Consider the following 21,617-nt stretch of genomic DNA (forward strand, 5'->3'; position numbering starts at 1 on the left):
ACATAAAACTGTTCTCCAAAATATTAGCCAACAGGTTGAGTAATTTTCTCCCGTCTCTTCTGGCCAACGACCAAATGGGATTCACACATGGGAGACAACCCGCAGACGCCACAAGGAGATTGATAAACGCCATCAGGTACGCCAATTCAACAAAAACCCCAACAACTTTAATATCACTAGATGCCGAGAAGGCCTTTGACCGCATAAATTGGGACTTCCTTAGACACACTCTTTTCAAATTTGGATTTAATCAAAAACTAGTGACTACTATTATGGCACTATACTCAAACCCAAGCGCGAAAATAACCTCCAACAACCATATCTCAAACCCCTTTACTATCTCAAATGGCACCAGACAGGGGTGCCCCCTATCACCCCTACTTTTCAACTTGGCTCTTGAACCCCTAGCCGAACACATTCGTAGCAATGCCAAAATTAAAGGTATCCATACCCAACACAAGGAACACAAAATAAGCCTATTCGCAGATGATATTATTTTGACTTTAACTGACCCCCAAAACTCTTCATCTGAGGTTTTTAGTGAGCTGGACAAGTTCTCAGATTTATCCAACTACAAAATCAACCAGTCAAAATCGAACATCCTTCCCCTTAATCTTGACACTAAACAAACGGATGCAATAAAGGATAAAACATCCCTTAACTGGTGCAACAGAGAGATTCCTTACCTAGGTATTACTCTCTGTAACAATCTCCACCTTATGGTGAAGATAAATCTGAGAAATTTGACAGATTCAATAAGCAAAGACTGCTTAATCTTTAAAGAAAAAAATCTCTCTTGGTGGGGGAAAAATTATATCCTTAAAACACATATCCTTCCAAAAATTCTATATGTTCTCCGATGCCTCCCTCTGCCTATCCCGGTCATACTCCTAACAAATATCCAAACCTTGTTCAAAACCTTCTTGTGGGGAGGAAAAAAAGCTAAGACTTCTTCCTCATCATTATACAGGAAGAAAGGGAATGGTGGGATGGGCCTTCCTAACATTATTGCCCATTATCAAACCCTTCTGATTAAACAAAGTGTCCATTGGATTTCCCAACGTGAACCTCCGGCCTGGTTTGACTTGGAATTATTTTTAAATAATGGCAAACAGTTAAGTAATATCATCACTCAAGCAATCTCAAACCATCTTCCTAACTTCAACGCTTGGCGTAAATTCTCCAAACCAAGCAGACGGACACACAAATTCTCCATTCTTAAAAACATACCCCTTACTCTTATCTTTAGTCTCTCTAATATAACCCTCCCTACAATTTGGCCAGAATTTAAAATCACTAAATTGGGAGATATCCACAACGGCTCCAATTTCTTAGACTTTTCATCCCTGAGGAAAAACTTTAACGTTCCTCACTCCTTTTTCTTAGAATTCATCCTCTTAAAAGATAATGTCCTCGCTTTTCTTAATTCAAAAATGAACTTTACCCACTCCTCAATAAAAGTCTTACTCAATCCTCACCATAAAATCTTCTGGAGTCATGGTTTTCTCTATGACTCTTTCAACAATGACGATAGTTTGTCAAAAAGCCCTTATATGATCACCTGGGAAAAAACCCTAAAATCCACCTTTTCTCCTGAGCAATGGGAAGAAGCTCTCTCCAAAACGTACAACTCCACAATCTCATTCCCACTTCAAGAAACATACTTTAAAACTATTAGTAATTGGTACCTTACCCCGGCAAAATTAGCACACTTCGGTCCTTCAAACTCATCCTCACCCCTTTGCTGGAGAGACTGCGGCTTCAAGGGAGACCTATTACATATGCTTTGGGAATGTCCTAGAGTCAAAATAGTCTGGTCTTGGATCTCTACCACTCTCAATAAACTCTCTAACAAAACTTTAACCCTCACACCTCAAATGGCCCTTCTTTCCCTTAACTTGGACGAACTAGACTTGGCACTCCAACCCATTTTTATTCATCTTTGTCTTGTAGCAAAAAATCTCATCACTTTCCACTGGAAAAACAAAATACTCCCAAATCCAGAGGTTATCCTACACCTAGTCCAGCAACACAGATCACATGAACTGAAATTTGCTTTGATTAGCAATCAGTTTGCAAGATTTTACAAAAAATGGAACAAATGGGACATGGCCTTTCCGTCCCCCATTACTTAATTCCCTCACCACCAAATTCTAGGTGCAATACCATTTAATTGTATATTCCGTGTACTATCTAACGGTTCAATCCTGGTTAAATATTTGCTCACATATGATTGGCCTTAATTGGCTTGCAATCTCTCGTTTGTTTATTTGTCTATGTGTTGGTTCGCAGTTGTTTCGTTTAAACCTTACGACCTGGACATTATGTACCCTATAAGTGTATATCACTGTTGCTATAATGTTGCATTGCTATTTTTTCCCTATGCCCCTCCCTTCTTTCCCCTCCCCCTTATTACCCCTTTTTCTCCCCCCCCATCCTATCCCGCCCTTATTCCCTTTTCTTGCCTGCTATTTTAAAATCCAAATAAAATCTTTGGAAAAGAAAGGTGGTGGTCGTATCTCACATGGGACAAAGCTGATGACAGGTTCCCTAAAAGCAGTGAGTAATAGAGCAGATAATGTACGAGAGGTGAAATAGAGCCGAGATGAGGACAAGTCTCTGCTGTTTGGAAATCTCATGTCTTCTGTAGCATCTCTTCTTGTCCTGCAGTCTACAGGAGACACCAGGGGGTTTCAGAGATGCAGAAGTGACGTATTGACGCCCTCTGCACCAAAACTGCTGTCTGCAGACATTCTGGTATACAGACAGGCCATGATTAGAGTTCAGCAAATTATTCAAACTTTGGTTCCGATTACGATCGGAAGCAATTATGGTATTTGCAATATTTGCAGAACTTTATTGGAGTCAGAGTAGAAATGACCGAATATGTTCGGAATCGATCATCAAACAAATTCGGCACAAATAGGGCATCAATATGGCAAATTGAGATTCGGCAACTGATTCCGAACATATCCGCTAAACTCAACTCTAGTCATGATCCCCATCTCCAGCCATATCGGACGCGCTGCTCCCTGTAACACAATATGACCCCTTTAACATGTAGAAAGTCTGGAGAATAAGTATGATGGACTCATAACAACGGCGTTGTGTGTAATTCTAGAGCATTACCAATTGTCTCCGGTGCGGTGGTGTGGGGTGTACTTTATCCGATAAGCGACTGGATCCATCTTCCCGTCCTCCATCACCAGCTTCATCCTAAGTGTGACTTCTCCTTCGGCAAACTTTCCCTTTTTCATTCCCTGGGATCACAAAATATTATACACTATTGGCTGAAGCAAAACACTTGCAATATTCACTTAATTTCTAAAGGATTTTTTTTATATTCTTTAAGGGACGGTGACATCAGAGACGACCCAAGCTGTAATCTCCTGCAGGAGAAGTGTAGCGGTAGATGGTCGCCCATGGGAAAAAAAGAAAACCTCACCTCAAAAAGCAGCAGTGACTCCTCAACTGGTCGATCTCTCCAGGGTGAAGGAGGTGGATTGTGCCCTTTAATTTCATCCACTTTTTGGTGGCAGGCATAGGCGTGACCCCTTTTATTAAACAAATAAATACAGATCACCACTTAATATAAGTAGAACATTTGGGCAGTACTACGAATTATACAAGGAGTAAATGTAAAGAACGCTGCAGACAACCGATGAGACTTTCATGTAAAGCGGCGATTATGGCGACCTCTCAGTCAAGGCCACTACAGTCAGACTGAAGTGGCTGATAACAGGGGACACTGGATAGATTTTCCTTATCTTTTATGCATGAAGCTTACTTCGGCTTACTCTCCGTATTCACCTTTTAATGAGCTCCACCGCCCACTCGTACAGTTGGTCAAAGTTATCGGAGGCGTGCGTCACCGTGTACGGCTGGTATCCTGCAACAGGAAAAAAAAAAATTAAATCCTACAAGTCTGACCCTCCCCTGCTTTATCCTGAAATACGCGGTCAGGCCTGAAGCCTTCTGACATCAGGGATAAATCACTCCAATTATCCACCAATCTGCACCAAGAGCAGCTCTTCTATTCCCCAAAGATCCAGAAGACTGACTGCACCCATCACAATACACAATGATATCCAGGACGGCCCCTGAGGAAGCCGTAGATACTGCAAACCAGCATACACAAGGCGAGTCCTGAGCCAGTCCGCCCAGTACTGTATCAACCCTTTATCTGTCAAAGTCCTAAATTACCTTTGTTTTTTCTTATAGCAACTATGATTTAACGGTCTTTTTTTTAACCTTTTACATACAACTTTTATTTTATTATTGGGATTCTTTAAATTTTAATTTTATACATTAAATATGTATAATCTCATGTGAACAGAGTCTATAAAAATTGTCTGTACTGGTGTGGGTGGTGCTTTTTATTTCATTGTATTTTCTCTTTAGTTCATATTCCTCTGTCGTTTGTTACATGCCCCCCCATGATCTTAAAACAAAAAGCCTTTTTTTTTTTTTTTCAGTTTTCCCACTGTAAGTGGAGCAGCCATTGGAGTCACCGGTGAAGGGGGGGGGAATTATCCCCCTTTTGATATCAGTAAGTGTCCGATCCAATCCAGCAGCTCTGCCGTGCCAGGGGCGCTGCCTGCATTACAGCCAATCTATGCACTACAAGGTGCTCATGGGCGCTATGTAGGTGGCAGAAGTGCTGATAGCTTTGTGCACCCCACCTGCTTGTGCTAAATTACAGCAGCTATAAACACCAGCCTTCCATATAACAATACCCCGGGATTAAAGCCCAGGACCACGCATCAGAAATGTACACAGGTTCCATATGGCTGCTTAAAAGGGGTTGCCTCACAAACAAAAAGTTCATTTTAATCAATAGATCGTTGGATAATAACACGGTCAGATACAGCTATCACACAGTGCACCACGGCAGCACATTTATAAGATAATCTCGGCACAGGAACATTTTATTTAAAAACATCCTATTGTGGAACTTTTTTATTATTCCAAGATCTATTGATTATAATGAACTTTTGAGCTGGGGAAAACCCCTTTAACTAGGCAAATTAAAGGCTCTACTGTTTAGCTGCAGCCAACCAGAGCACTGAGCTACTCATGCACAGACAGAGTTGCTGAACTCAGTGATTGGCTGCAGCGCTGTTGATGTAATGTCAGTGCTACAGCCTACAAATGAATTGAGATTAGTGATTGAGAAAAAGCTTTTTTTTCCCCTTTTACAACAAACTGAGTTGCAGGCGAGAGCCCTCAGAGTACAGTCATGGCCAAAAGTTTTGAGAATGACACCAAAATTCTATTTTCACATGATCTGCTGCCCTCTGGTTTTTATTGGTGTTTGTCTGATGTTTATATTACATACAGAAATATAATTGCAATCATATTATGAGTACCAATAGGTTATATTGACAGTTAGAATGAGTTAATGCAGCAAGTCAATATTTGCAGTGTTGACCCTTCTTCAAGACCTCTGCAATTCACCCTGGCATGCTCTCAATCAACTTCTGGACCAAATCTTGACTGATAGCAGTCCATTCTCGCATAATCAATGCTTGCATTTTGCCAGAATTTGTTGGTTTTTGTTTGTCCACCCGTCTCTTGATGATTGACCACAAGTTCTCAATGGGATTAAGATCTGGGGAGTTTCCAGGCCATGGATCCAAAATCTCTATGTTTTGTTCCATGAGCCATTTAGTTATCACCTTTGCTTTATGGCATGGTGCTCCATCATGCTGGAAAAGGCATTGTTGGGCGCCAAACTGCTCTTGGACGGTTGGGAGAAGTTGCTCTTGGAGGACATTCTGGTACCATTCTTTATTCATGGCTATGTTTTTAGGCAAGACTGTGAGTGAGCCGATTCCATTGGAATCATGAATGGTTTCAGGATGCTTTACAATTGGCATGAGACAAGACTGGTGGGAGCGCTCACCTCTTCTTCTCCGAATAAGCTGTTTTCCAGATATCCCAAACAATCGAAAAAGGGGATTCATCAGAGAAAATGACTTTGCCCCAGTCCTCAGCAGTCCACTCCCTGTACCTTTTGCAGAATATCAGTCGGTCCCTGATGTTTTTTCTGGAGAGAAGTGGCTTCTTTGCTGCCCTCCTTGAAACCAGTCCTTGCTCAAAGAGTCTCTGCCTCACAGTGCGTGCAGAAGCACTCACACCAGCCTGCTGCCATTCCTGAGCAAGCTCGGCACTGCTGGTAGTCCGATCCCGCAGCTGAAACAGTTTTAAGATACGGTCCTGGCGCTTGCTGGTCTTTCTTGGGCGCCCTGGAGCCTTTTTGACAACAATGGAAGCAATCTCCTTGAAGTTCTTGATGATGTGATAGATTGTTGACTGAGGTGCAATCTTTGTCGTTGCGATACTCTTCCCTGTTACGCCATTTTTGTGCAGTGCAATGATGGCTGCACGTGTTTCTTTAGAGATAGCCATGGTTAACTGAAGAGAAACAATGATGCCAAGCACCAGCCTCCTTGTAAAGTGTCCAGTGATGTCATTCTTACTTTATCATGACTGATTGATCGCCAGCCCTGTCCTCATCAACACCCACACCTGTGTTAATGGATCAATCACTAAAACGATGTTAGCTGCTCCTTTTAAGGCAGGACTGCAATGATGTTGAAATGTGTTTTGGGGGTTAAAGTTCATTTTCTGGGCAAATATTGACTTTGCAAGTACAGTAATTGCTGTTAAGCTGATCACTCTGACATTCAGGAGTATATGCAAATTGCCATTAGAAAAGATGAAGCAGTAGACTTTGGAAAAATTAATATTTGTCTCATTCTCAAAATTTTTGTCCATGACTGTAGACAACCCCTTCTGGTACGCAGCACCACCATGTGGAAGATAAAGGTACTCCAGCCATGAGCAGCAATTATAGACTTACATACCCAGCCATTCCACCATGTCTCTGATGCCAGTAAAATATTTCTCCTCCTCTTTTTCCGGGTTGGTGTCATCATAGCGCAAAAAACATATGCCACCATTTGCCTGTGTGTATATATCAAAAGGTATAAATATAACTAAGAATGAGATGCAGTGGGGCAAAAAAGTATTTAGTCAGTCAGCAATAGTGCAAGTTCCACCACTTAAAAAGATGAGAGACGTCTGTAATTTACATCATAGGTAGACCTCAACTATGGGAGACAAACTGAGAAAAAAAATCCAGAAAATAACATTGTTTTTTTTTTATCATTTGTTTTTGCATATTATGGTGGAAAATAAGTATTTGGTCAGAAACAAAATTTAATCTCAATACTTTGTAATATATCCTTTGTTGGCAATGACAGAGGTCAAACGTTTTCTGTAAGTCTTCACAAGGTTGCCACACACTGTTGTTGGTATGTTGGCCCATTCCTCCATGCAGATCTCCTCTAGAGCAGTGATGTTTTTGGCTTTTCGCTTGGCAACACGGACTTTCAACTCCCTCCAAAGGTTTTCTATAGGGTTGAGATCTGGAGACTGGCTAGGCCACTCCAGGACCTTGAAATGCTTCTTACGAAGCCACTCCTTTGTTGCCCTGGCGGTGTGCTTTGGATCATTGTCATGTTGAAAGACCCAACCACGTTTCATCTTCAATGCCCTTGCTGATGGAAGGAGGTTTGCACTCAAAATCTCACGATACATGGCCCCATTCATTCTTTCATGTACCCGGATCAGTCGTCCTGGCCCCTTTGCAGAGAAACAGCCCCAAAGCATGATGTTTCCACCACCATGCTTTACAGTAGGTATGGTGTTTGATGGATGCAACTCCGTATTCTTTTTCCTCCAAACACGACAAGTTGTGTGGGATTTTGCGTGGAGCCCCAGATCGAGGGAAATTATCAGTGGTCTTGTATGTCTTCCATTTTCTAATTATTGCTCCCACTGTTGATTTCTTCACTCCAAGCTGGTTGGCTATTGCAGATTCGGTCTTCCCAGCCTGGTGCAGGGCTACAATTTTGTTTCTGGTGTCCTTTGACAGCTCTTTGGTCTTCACCATAGTTGAGTTTGGAGTCAGACTGTTTGAGGGTGTGCACAGGTGTCTTTTTATACTGATAACAAGTTTAAACAGGTGCCATTACTACAGGTAATGAGTGGAGGAAAGAGGAGACTCAAAGAAGAAGTTACAGGTCTGTGAGAGCCAGAAATCTTGATTGTTTGTTTCTGACCAAATACTTATTTTCCACCATAATATGCAAAAAAATGATAAAAAAACAGACAATGTGATTTTCTGGATTTTTTTTTCTCAGTTTGTCTCCCATAGTTGAGGTCTACCTATGATGTAAATTACAGACGCCTCTCATCTTTTCAAGTGGTGGAACTTGCACTATTGCTGACTGACTAAATACTTTTTTGCCCCACTGTATATGGGTCAGCCCCAGGCGGGCGTCGGGGCAGGATGGCTCACCTTTGCATATCCAAAGTTGAAATTGATGGCCTTGGCGTGACCAATGTGCAGAATGCCGTTTGGCTCAGGAGGAAATCTTGTTCTTACCTATAAGAAAACAATTTAGGTCAAACCTTTGTGATCTCTACAATTTACACAAAACACAAAGACATTAAGCTCCTGGAGAGTACGGAGACCTCACCGAACAGTCTGGTGAAGTTCTTTAAAAATTAAAGGTACCGTTACACTAAACGATTTACCAACGATCACGACCAGCGATACGACCTGGCCGTGATCGTTGGTAAGTCGTTGTGTGGTCGCTGGGGAGCTGTCACACAGACGGCTCTCTCCAGCGACCAACGATCACGGGAACGACATCGGCATCGTTGAAACTGTCTTCAACGATGCCGAAGTCCCTGGGTAACCAGGGTAAACATCGGGTTACTAAGTGCAGGGCCGCGCTTAGTAACCCGATATTTACCCTGGTTACCATTGTAAAAGTAAAGGAAAAAAAAAAAAAAAACAGTACATACTCACATTCTGACGTCTGTCACGTCCCTCGGCATCCACAGGGTTAAAACTGCTTTCGGCAGGAGCGCTGCTAATGCACGCACTCCGGACAACAGCTTCCCTGCACTGACTGTCAGTGCCAGCCATAAAGCAGAGCACAGCGGTGACGTCACCGCTGTTACTGCCGGCGCTGACAGTCAGTGCAGGGAAGCTCTCGGCCGGGGCGCGTGCATTAGCAGCGCTCCTGCCGAAAGCAGTTTTAACCCTGTGGACGCAGGGGGACGTGACAGACATCAGAATGTGAGTATGTACTGTTTTTTTTTTTTGTTTTTTTTAAAACTTTTACAATGGTAACCAGGGTAAATATCGGGTTACTAAGCGCGGCCCTGCGCTTAGTAACCCGATATTTACCCTGGTTACAAGTGAACACATCGCTGGATCGGCGTAACACACGCCGATCCAGCGATGACAGCGGGTGATCAGCGACCAAAAAAAGGTCCTGATCATTCCCAGCGACCAACGATCTCCCAGCAGGGGCCTGATCGTTGGTCGCTGTCACACATAACGAGATCATTAGCGGGATCGTTGCTACGTCACAAAAAGCGTGACGTTGCAACGATATCCTTAACGATATCGTTATGTGTGAAGGTACCTTAAGTCTTCCTCTATTCCACCACTTAAGTGTTAATTACATAGGTTAGCCTTTTTTTTTTTTACCTTCCCCCCAGTGATCTCCAAGTGTTTCTTCAGCAAATCCATAGTTTTTGGTGTTACAATATATCCTTCAGTCTTGTAATTTTCACCTAAATAAAAGGACAAACTGCTTTACCAATTGCAAGTTATCGTCCGCCACATACACCGAGGGTAACATTAAACCAAACGATTACTGTTGACTCTTGACACGCAAGTTTAAGGCCACATTCAGACGACCATTTTTCAAAGACAAAGAATGTAACGGATATAATATGTGCGGCTGGTCACCTAGTAATGCTCTTTAGTGGACTGAGTTTCGAAGAAAAAAAATAGAAAAAATAGAAAAATAACAGTTATTGATCCACGTCACAGAGCAAAGTCGCCTACACAATTTAATGGACCCATGACAAAAACCAGACTGCACACAGATGCCATCTGAGCTTCATCCGTCTGCGTTTTACTGTACAATGGGTAAGAAAAGCGGAGAAATTATTTTTTTTTTTGCAGTTAAGATAAATAGATGCCTTAGCGATAATAAAAATGGAGACATGGACCGAAAAAGGATAAATATACTCAGCACACTGGTGAAAAACACTGACAGTGGAGGGGACTCTGAAGCCCCTCGATACAGATTAGACTAATGTCAGCTGAACCTGCTGATATCAACGGGTGTCTATGGGACGGATAGAGACAGCAGAGCTCAGTGTCATTCTTACGGGGGACATTCATGCCCACGATTGGGTAGACTGGGCATCAGGTCTCAGATCTCTGGGAGCGTCATTGAAATGACTGGGATTTGAATGGGAATACGATACGATACGATACACTTTATTGATCCCGTGGGAAATTATGGTATCACAGCAGCACGACTTAAAACATAAAAATCATAAAGGAATTACATAGTTGACATGACAGTTTGTTGACAGAAGAACATTATACATTAGAATAGGACATACACAATAGAGGGAGATGCAACATCAGACACCTGATGGACAGAATGGGGAAGATTTGGGGGGGGACAGACATTTTTTGTAACCGTGAACAATATTCATTTCTCATCTATGAAACTTAACACTTTACAAATACAGCACAGCTTGTCCAGATTTGTATCTGCAGAAAACCTACCAGGTTTGTGAAATTTCAAGGCCTCTCCTCTGAGTTGCTCCATCAGAGATGCAGATTCTAGCTTTGTCTCTCCTGCAAAATTAGGAAAATCTATTATATGGAACCAACATAGCTGCGCGGCACAGATCTAAGAATCGGATGCATTGATCTGCACGAGCTGCAGTTCCTCTGCTGCCCATCGGCCGGCGCTGCTGCGCCTCCTTCCCATACTATATGTACATACATTGTCTTATAGGAGACTTCCAGGAAATCCCGGCTAATGTAAATCCCGATTTTCTAGGAATCCTGGAGTTATGCGGATGCCGTCATCACTGCGGCTCGGACGTTCGCATGGGAACGGCACGTGACTTCTGGGCACAGTGCAGCACAGGACTTCACTGCTATTTTAATCATTACATCAAGTCCAATTAGGAAGATTACTTTACACAACGGAGGATTAGACCCGAGGATGAAGCAAGTGGAAACCTAGAAGACCCGCAATGCATGCTTTTCTTTGTAGTGCGCACTGTGTAAACAAACCAGCAGTTTCGTCTACGCCGCCGCTCGTGCCGCCACGCTCCTTAGGTTCCAATAACAGAAGCCATTTTGGTGGTTATGAAAGGTTTTCTTCTCTTTATCCCATAATTCACCTTTGTAGTAAAGACCAGAGAACTACATGGAAAATCAGCCGGGGGACTGAGCAGTTATTATCCGGACGATCGGCCGTCGGCTTATGAAAACACGGGTTTTCCTCGAAAATGGAGAGTCTGACAGGCCGTCATTGCCCCCTCCCCCGTCTGCTCATTACTGGTATTGGCACAATGACACACACACACGAGAGAAAAATAACAGCCATACAATCCGGGGCCTGTGCGCTCTGCGGACCCCTAGATTACATGATATATACGTATCAATGGGACCAGGTGCCGGATTTTCAAATAGTCTGGACTAATGGGAAAGAAGGACTTGAAGAGACATGCTGGTGATCTGGATGTCAGAACGACCCCTGTTATGGCTCTAGCTCGTCATGTTCAGCCAATTAGCAGCATGCACTCACTGTTTTACCCCTTAGCTGCCCACTGGTGAAGTCACTGAGCAGAGAACCCCTTCATCAAATATATTTATGTACACTGTCTAGCCATAGCACAATAATAATATTCAACCACTAGGGGGAGCTGCGTATGACATCGGCATGCAGTGAGCTCCCCCTAGTGGTGGCTGCAGGTAACCATTATTCCAGTTTGTCCAGGAAAGATTGAGACATTATCCAAAGGAGAAATCATCCATACGAGATCAGCGGGTGTCCGACGCCCAGAACCCCCAGAGAGTAGTAGAATGCTACAGCCATAACTATGCGATCTACGAGGTGAAAGACATCAGACATGTACACTGCTCAGTGACCACTGAAGAATAAAGACAATCCCCTTTTAAAAAGTAGCCGCCAGCCGGTGATTGACAGCCAGGAGATACGCAGAAGTACCTGACAAATGTGAACACAGCCTTACAGCAGTGTCATCATGGTCATAGATAACACAAGCCACTCAGGAAACGCAAAATACGTTCATTTATCTGTATATAGTTAGGAATAGCACATCACTGCTGGAGGTCTGTGAATTTCCATTTACATTCAGATAATAGTTCTCACAGAAGACTGCACTGGGACACATCTCTCCCGCGCTGATGCATTGCAACAAATCAGGATAAGAAAAACCGAAGTCCCCTTTACGAGCGCATGTTTGCATGCAAAAGTAAACGTATGCATTAGAATGAGCGTGCATGCAAAAATAAGCGTGCACAAATGCGTGAGCGTGCATGAAAAAGTACACATATGTGCAAGAACGAGCATGCATGCAGGCTGGGGATCATTGATATCTCATGACACGCTGCCATCAGTCCATAACAGCAGTTTCTGTAAGTGGTGAACCAACGGGCTGTCAAGGCATGCTGGGAGTTGTAGTTTTGTAATTGCTGGACGTCCACAACTGCAACCTAAAAGTCAATAGGATCCATGAATAATCTGCCATATGGAAGAATGGATCGGACCATTGGCATTGGAAGATTGTCCTAGACGGAAACCAGACTGAAAGAGTTAAACCCCCCACCACCTTAGTTGTAAGAGACGATGCCCAAATTTGTAGCGTGGCCGCTGAGTGCGCACCGTGTCTGCAGGAAGGACTGGTGGCATCCTGTGTGTGAGGCACAGATTACAGAGATTTCATCCTACAGAGCTGCGTGTGTTTCCCCACAATCTGCAGATTCTCAGAACTGACACGATGTTTGGGTTTTGGCTGAGACTTTCCAAGAAAATGAACAGGGCTGTATAGAGAGCCGCTCTCTGCCCTCCCTGCCACTCGCCGAGGCTCAATCATCTCCTTTCTTGATGTTCCTGAAAGACAGGCTGGCAAAACACACAAAAGAAAACGGCCCCGGCCCTACAGGCTCACTGCCGCCACTGGAGGGATCACACGATCCCACCCCTCAGATCCCACCAAAAGTGGTGGTAACTTCATGGACAGCTGCGCAGCCAGATCTGATGCTCTGCTGCGTGTAGAGAGATTATTCTTTCTAAACTGCTGAATTTTGCAAATTAAGTGAGGTGGTGTGGCATTTTATCTATTTTCCAAAATTCTACAAGGGAACAAGATTTTATTTGGAAACTGCCAATTATACAATTGCCTAAAGAAAAAAAAAAAATAGTTGCAGAAAAAAATGGAAAAAAAAAAAAAAGCAGAATGGGCAGAATATTCGGCTGTATAGCAGCCTTTATAGTGGGGTCTAAATCAGGGGGGGTTTCCTACTCTATGATGGCCATATCAACTGTTATAGCACTTTGTAAAGGGGGTGCATAATTATTGGGGGGGATAGTTCATACAGGTATGATGGGGTTTTATTTGCTCAACTACTAGCACAAATCATAAAAATAAAGAACATGACTGCAGCTGTGAACATTTGGTTTTCTTTATATTGTGAAGCAAATAACTAATAGAACAAAATAACTGAAAACGTCAGTGTGCATAACTATTCACCCCCCTAAAGTCAGTACTTTTTGCCCATTACTCAAGGCAAAACTGCTCCAGCTCCTTCAAGTTAGATGGTCTCCTCTGGTGAGCAGAAATCTTCACGTCTGACCACAGATTCTCCATTGGACTAAGTTCTGGGCTTTGGCTAGGCCACTCCAAAACATTTACATGTTTCTCCTTAAAGGAAACCCGTAACCCCAAAAATCGAAGGTGAGCTAAGGCCACCCTTATCAGGGGCTTATCTACAGCATTCTGTAATGCATTCTGTAATGCTGTAGTTAAGCCCCCGATGTATCCTGAAAGATGAGAAAAACAGGTTATATTCTACTCACCTGGGTGGGTGGTCTGCTGCGGTCCGATCCGATGGGTGTCGCGGTCCGGCTCCTCCCATCTTCATAGGATGACGTCCTCTTTTTGTCTTCACGCTGCGGCTCCGGCGCAGGCGTACTTTGTCTGCCCTGTTGAGGGCAGAGCAATGCAGTGCGCAGGCGCTGGGCCTCTGTGACCTTTCCCGGCACCTGTGCACTGCAATACTTTGCTCTGCCCTCAACAGGGCAGACAAAGTACGCCTGCGCCGGAGCATGAAGACAAGAAGAGGACGTCATCGTAAGAAGATGGGAGGCCCTGGACCGCGACACCCATCAGACTGGACCGCAGCGGAAACGCCCCTGGGTGAGTATAATCTAACCTCTTTTTCTCATCTTTCAGGTAACATCGGGGGCTTATCTACAGCATTACAGAATGCATTACAGAATGCTGTAGATAAGCCCCTGATGCCGGTGGGCTTAGCTCACCTTCAATTTTGTCGGTGACAGGTTCCCTTTATACTACTTGTGTCGCTTTAGCAGTATGCTTTGTGTCATTCCGTCTTGTTGGATGGTGAACATCCGTCCCAGTCTTAAATCACTGACAGATTTTGCTAAAGAATATCCCTGTACATCGCACCATGTATCTTCCCCTTGACTCTGTCCATTTTCCCTGCCTCTGCTGCAGATAAACATCCCCACAGCATGACGCTACCTCCATGTTACACTGTGGGGATTGTGATCATCAGAGATTTGGATTTTTATATATATATTTTTAAATAACCCAACCCTGACTTGCACTTCTCAACTTTGTCCCTGACATGTTGGGAGATCGCCTTGGTCTTCGTCCGGAGATGGCCTAGGTCTTCGCGGCGGCGTCCGGAGATGGCCTAGGTCTTCGCGGCGGCATCCGGAGATGGCCTAGGTCTTCGCGGCGGCATCCGGAGATGGCCTAGGTCTTCGCGGCGGCATCTGGAGAGCGCCTTGGCCTTCGCAGCAGCGTCTGGAGAACGCCTAGGCCTTCGTGGCGGCGTCCAGAGATCGCCTTGGTCTTCGCAACATTTGGTTATTGGAGCCTCTTGTTAATGGTGTTGCTGCCTTTGTGGCCTTTTAGCGAGTGTAGTGTGTATAAACTGACCAACATGTGACACTTAGATTGCACACAGGGAACGTCCTGTTACTAAGCACGTGACTTATGAAGAGAATTGCTTGCACCCAAAATTTTTAGAGGTTTCATAGCAGAAGGGGTGAATATATATGCACATGCCAATTTTTAGTATTTTGATCCCATAATTTTAATTTATGCCTATATTTTTCTCACTGCACCAAATGAAACCATTTAGGGATGATGCATCACACACAAACCGGATTGCACAAATATTTAAACAGGTTGTAATGTAACAAAATAAGACACAGAGTCAAGGAGGTGAATACTTTCACAAGCCACTGTATATTTGTGGCGCCATGTTGCCACACCAGCCGGCTAGTTCCCAATATGTGCCAATTGTCACATGTCCAATAAAATATCACCAACTTGAGGCATCAGAAAATCATCATCACGTTCGTCTGCACCCACTCAATACGTCTGCACCCACAGCACATTGATGTGTAAGCTGCCGAGGATCTGCCACATGGCACCAACCAGCCAAGTACTAGGAGGGGACACACTGGGGGCATCTCTCTGGGCGATGCCTAGATTGCCCCCTCCTGTACACACACTGGGGGCATCTGTCCGGGTGATGCCTAGGTTGCCCCCTCCTGTACACACACTGGGGGCATCTGTCCGAGTGATGCCTAGATTGCCCCCTCCTGTACACACACTGAGGGTATCTGTCCGGGCAATGCCTAGGTTGCCCCCTCCGGTACACACACTGGGGTCATCTGTCCGGGTGATGCCTAGATTGCCCCCTCCTGCACACACTGTGGTAATCTGTCCGGGCAATGCCTAGATTGCCCCCTCCTGTACACACACTGGGGGCATCTGTCCGGGTGATGCCTAGATTGCCCCCTCCTGTACACACACTGGGGTAATCTGTCCGGGTGATGCCTAGATTGCCCCCTCCTGTACACACACTGGGGTAATCTGTCCGGGCAATGCCTAGATTGCCCCCTCCTGTACACACACTGGGGTAATCTGTCCGGGTGATGCCTAGGTTGCCCCCTCCTGTACACACACTGGGGTCATCTGTCCGGGCAATGCCTAGGTTGCCCCCTCCTGTACACACACTGGGGGCATCTGTCCGAGTGATGCCTAGATTGCCCCCTCCTGTACACACACTGAGGGTATCTGTCCGGGTGATGCCTAGATTGCCCCCTCCTGCACACACTGGGGTAATCTGTCCGGGTGATGCCTAGATTGCCCCCTCCTGTACACACACTGGGGTAATCTGTCCGGGCAATGCCTAGATTGCCCCCTCCTGTACACACACTGGGGTAATCTGTCCGGGTGATGCCTAGGTTGCCCCCTCCTGTACACACACTGGGGTCATCTGTCCGGGCGATGCCTAGATTGCCCCCTCCTGTACACACACTGGGGTAATCTGTCCGGGTGATGCCTAGATTGCCCCCTCCTGTACACACACTGGGGGTATCTGTGCGGGTGATGCCTAGATTGCCCCCTCCTGTACACACACTGGGGGTATCTGTCCGGGTGATGCCTAGATTGCCCCCTCCTGTACACACACTGGGGGTATCTGTGCGGGTGATGCCTAGATTGCCCCCTCCTGTACACACACTGGGGTAATCTGTCCGGGCAATGCCTAGATTGCCCCCTCCTGCACACACTGGGGGTATCTGTCCGGGTGATGCCTAGATTGCCCCCTCCTGTACACACACTGGGGGTATCTGTGCGGGTGATGCCTAGATTGCCCCCTCCTGTACACACACTGGGGTCATCTGTCCAGGTGATGCCTAGATTGCCCCCTCCTGTACACACACTGGGGGTATCTGTGCGGGTGATGCCTAGATTGCCCCCTCCTGCACACACTGGGGTAATCTGTCCAGGTGATGCCTAGATTGCCCCCTCCTGTACACACACTGGGGGTATCTGTCCAGGTGATGCCTAGATTGCCCCCTCCTGCACACACACTGAGGGTATCTGTCCGGGCAATGCCTAGATTGCCCCCTCCTGTACACACACTGGGGTAATCTGTCCGGGCAATGCCAAGATTGCCCCCTCCTGTACACACACTGGGGGTATCTGTCCGGGCAATGCCTAGATTGCCCCCTCCTGTACACACACTGGGGTCATCTGTCCAGGTGATGCCTAGATTGCCCCCTCCTGTACACACACTGGGGGTATCTGTGCGGGTGATGCCTAGATTGCCCCCTCCTGTACACACACTGGGGGTATCTGTGCGGGTGATGCCTAGATTGCCCCCTCCTGCACACACTGGGGGTATCTGTGCGGGTGATGCCTAGATTGCCCCCTCCTGTACACACACTGGGGGTATCTGTCCAGGTGATGCCTAGATTGCCCCCTCCTGTACACACACTGGGGTCATCTGTCCAGGTGATGCCTAGATTGCCCCCTCCTGTACACACACTGGGGGTATCTGTGCGGGTGATGCCTAGATTGCCCCCTCCTGCACACACTGGGGTAATCTGTCCAGGTGATGCCTAGATTGCCCCCTCCTGTACACACACTGGGGGTATCTGTCCAGGTGATGCCTAGATTGCCCCCTCCTGCACACACTTCCCCAGACACAACCCTAGATACTCCCATCATCCTGTTATTCTCCAGCGCTCCACCAGCTTGTGACTCTATAAAAGCCGCTGCGGACTCTCTAAACTGCCAGGACAATTAAACAAGTGTCGGCTGCCATCATTTTATTACACGCCTCTCTCTTCATCCAAGTCTTGTTCATAAACTTACAAGTCTTAAAAAAAAAAACGGAAAAAAAAAAAAAAAAAAACAACCCAGACTATCAATAATGCAGTGTTTTCCCTGCGAGCAGGGAAACCTCCCAACTGGCAGAAGGCAGCGTCTTAATGTCACCTTCCAGCACCTCGGGAGAAAATCGTCAGACTCCTTGCAGCCCACAGAGGCCCCTTGGAAATTGGGCCATCTTGTTAACAGCCGCCTCTAATTGCTAGATAAACAATCCTGGTATAAAGGAGCCCAGAGAAACAGGAGCGCGGGGATTAACCCTCTCCCTCAACATCACCGAAGCAAAAGTGGAATAATAAAAAATAAATCAGCGCATTAATGTGCCTTTAATCTGGCAGGGCGAGACAGGTAGCGCATTATTGGGTGGTCATAGAAAAGCAGATCACAGTTCTGTGATGTTCCAGATTATCAGATTCTATATTATTTAATGTCCGAGTACTGGAATTAACTCATCATGGCCCTGCCGAGAATCCCCCATCCATGATTAGCTCTTGTCAGATTATGACTAGGTCCTCTATGGGGGCAGAAAACCTTCCATAAAGGGTAAATACACGTAGCTTTTGGCTTCAAAATACCATGTAGATAAATGGACAGGATTTTACACTTCTCATCTACGCACTGCAGAAATTTTCAACAGAACTTCACAGTATACGACATCAATGGACCAATATCTGCCCGTAAAGAGCCCTAATCAATAATAAAGAATTTGTTGCTTGCAATGATGGGGACACTGCAGCAAAGGCTATGATCACAGGGGGCTATCCAAGAAAACTGAATTCAGCTTGTAGCAACATTTGGCCTTTCTTGGAGGACAAGAAGATGGATCATCAGTAGTCATACACAACTGAAAAGACTACATTGTGGAGTCCCGTTATATCAGCAATCAAAGAGGTTACAGAGGCCACATACTCACCAATCAATATAAGACTATCATACGTACCATAAATACTATAATACTACTCCCCATGTACAAGAATATAACTACTATAATACTGCCACCTATATACAATATAACTACTATAATACTGCCCCTATGTACAAGAATATAACTACTATAATACTGCCCCTATATACAAGAATATAACTACTATAATACTGCCCCTATGTACAAGAATATAACTACTATAATACTGCCCCTATGTACAAGAATATAACTACTATAATACTGCCCCTATATACAAGAATATAACTACTATAATACTGCTCCTATGTACAAGAATATAACTACTATAATACTGCCCAGTATATACAAGAATATAACTACTATAATACTGCTCCTATGTACAAGAATGTAACTTTTATAATACTGCCCCCTATGTAAAAGAATATAACTACTATAATACTGCTCCTATGTACAAGAAAATAACTACTATAATACTGCTCCTATGTACAAGAATATAACTACTATAATACTGCTCCTATGTACAAGAATATAACCACTATAATACTGCCCCCCATGTACAAGAATATAACTACTATAAGGCTAGGTTCACATTGCGTAAGTAGGTATCTGCTAACGGAATCAGTTGCATAGCGCCACTAACGCAATGTAACGGATCCGTTAGCGCACCCATTGACCGCAATGTATGTAACGCATCCTAACGCATGCCATATTTGGCATGCGTTAGCGATGCTCCGTTATTTTGTGACGGACCTCGAACACTGTCTGCAGCGTTTTTGTATCCGTTCTCGCTATCGGGCATCTGCGCTAGCGCGATCGCTAAACGCGATCCTTTTTGGACACTGCGTTAACGCAGTCCGTTAGCGTATGCGCTAAACGGACTGCACTAATGCAATGTGAACCTAGCCTAATACTGCCCCTATGTACAAGAATATATCTACTATAATACTGCCCCTATGTACAAGAATATAACTACTATAATACTGCCCCTATATACAAGAATATAACTACTGTAATACTGCTCCTATGTACAAGAATATAACTACTGTAATACTGCTCCTATGTACAAGAATATAACTACTGTAATACTGCTCCTATGTACAAGAATATAACTACTGTAATACTGCTCCTATATACATGAATATAGCTACTATAATACTGCTCCTATGTACAAGAATATAACTACTAGAATACTGCCCCTATGTACAAGAATATAACTACTATAATACTGCCCCTATGTACAAGAATGTAACTACTATAATACTGCCCCCTATGTACAAGAATATAACTACTATAATACTGCCCCTATGTACAAGAATGTAACTACTATAATACTGCCCCTATGTACAAGAATATAACTACTATAATAATGCCCCTATGTACAAGAATATAACTACTATAATACTGCCCCTATGTACAAGAATATAACTACTATAATACTGCCCCTATGTACAAGAATATAACTACTATAATACTGCCCCTATGTACAAGAATGTAACTACTATAATACTGCCCCTATGTACAAGAATGTAACTACTATAATACTGCCCCTATGTACAAGAATATAACTACTATAATACTGCCCCTATGTACAAGAATATAACTACTATAATACTGCCCCTATGTACAAGAATATAACTACTATAATACTGCCCCTATGTACAAGAATGTAACTACTATAATACTGCCCCTATGTACAAGAATGTAACTACTATAATACTGCTCCTATGTACAAGAATATAACTACTGTAATACTGCTCCTATATACATGAATATAGCTACTATAATACTGCCCCTATGTACAAGAATATAACTACTGTAATACTGCTCCTATGTACAAGAATATAACTACTGTAATACTGCTCCTATATACATGAATATAACTACTATAATACTGCCCCTATATACAAGAATATAACTACTGTAATACTGCTCCTATGTACAAGAATATAACTACTGTAATACTGCTCCTATGTACAAGAATATAACTACTGTAATACTGCTCCTATGTACAAGAATATAACTACTGTAATACTGCTCCTATATACATGAATATAACTACTGTAATACTGCCCCTATATACAAGAATATAACTACTGTAATACTGCTCCTATGTACAAGAATATAACTACTGTAATACTGCCCCTATATACAAGAATATAACTACTGTAATACTGCTCCTATGTACAAGAATATAACTACTGTAATACTGCTCCTATGTACAAGAATATAACTACTGTAATACTGCTCCTATGTACAAGAATATAACTACTGTAATACTGCTCCTATGTACAAGAATATAACTACTGTAATACTGCTCCTATGTACAAGACTATAACTACTATAATACTGCTCCTATATACATGAATATAGCTACTATAATACTGCTCCTATGTACAAGAATATAACTACTGTAATACTGCTCCTATGTACAAGAATATAACTACTGTAATACTGCTCCTATATACATGAATATAGCTACTATAATACTGCTCCTATGTACAAGAATATAACTACTAGAATACTGCCCCTATGTACAAGAATGTAACTAATATAATACTGCCCCTATGTACAAGAATATAACTACTATAATACTGCCCCTATGTACAAGAATATAACTACTAGAATACTGCCCCTATGTACAAGAATATAACTACTATAATACTGCCCCTATGTACAAGAATATAACTACTATAATACTGCCACTATGTACAGGAATATAACTACTATAATACTGCCCCTATGTACAAGAATATAACTACTATAATACTGCCACTATGTACAGGAATATAACTACTATAATACTGCCTCCAGGGATGATACTATAGTAATAAGTGACTGACACTTT

The 21,617-nt window shown here is 43.7% G+C and overlaps 1 protein-coding gene and 1 non-coding gene across 2 annotated transcripts in view; both read right to left on the reverse strand.

Annotated features, from left to right (window-relative positions):
- The window catches only part of QARS1 (glutaminyl-tRNA synthetase 1), a 56,460-nt gene that overhangs the window by 14,692 nt on the left and 20,151 nt on the right, over nt 1-21,617 (reverse strand). The window contains exons 8-14 of the mRNA XM_069736365.1: nt 10,676-10,747; nt 9,575-9,660; nt 8,369-8,455; nt 6,870-6,969; nt 3,811-3,889; nt 3,446-3,554; nt 3,130-3,260 (exon numbers count right to left, since the gene is read on the reverse strand). Of these exons, the coding sequence (XP_069592466.1) occupies nt 3,130-3,260; nt 3,446-3,554; nt 3,811-3,889; nt 6,870-6,969; nt 8,369-8,455; nt 9,575-9,660; nt 10,676-10,747 (664 nt within the window). The remainder of the gene's footprint in view (nt 1-3,129; nt 3,261-3,445; nt 3,555-3,810; nt 3,890-6,869; nt 6,970-8,368; nt 8,456-9,574; nt 9,661-10,675; nt 10,748-21,617) is intronic.
- LOC138648508 (small nucleolar RNA SNORA14) lies at nt 2,574-2,705 on the reverse strand. The gene has a single exon (XR_011315121.1). It is a non-coding gene; the product is annotated as a small nucleolar RNA SNORA14 (small nucleolar RNA).

Source organism: Ranitomeya imitator, chromosome 8 (genome assembly GCF_032444005.1).
Source record: "Ranitomeya imitator isolate aRanImi1 chromosome 8, aRanImi1.pri, whole genome shotgun sequence".
Classification (NCBI taxonomy): Eukaryota; Metazoa; Chordata; class Amphibia; order Anura; family Dendrobatidae; genus Ranitomeya; species Ranitomeya imitator.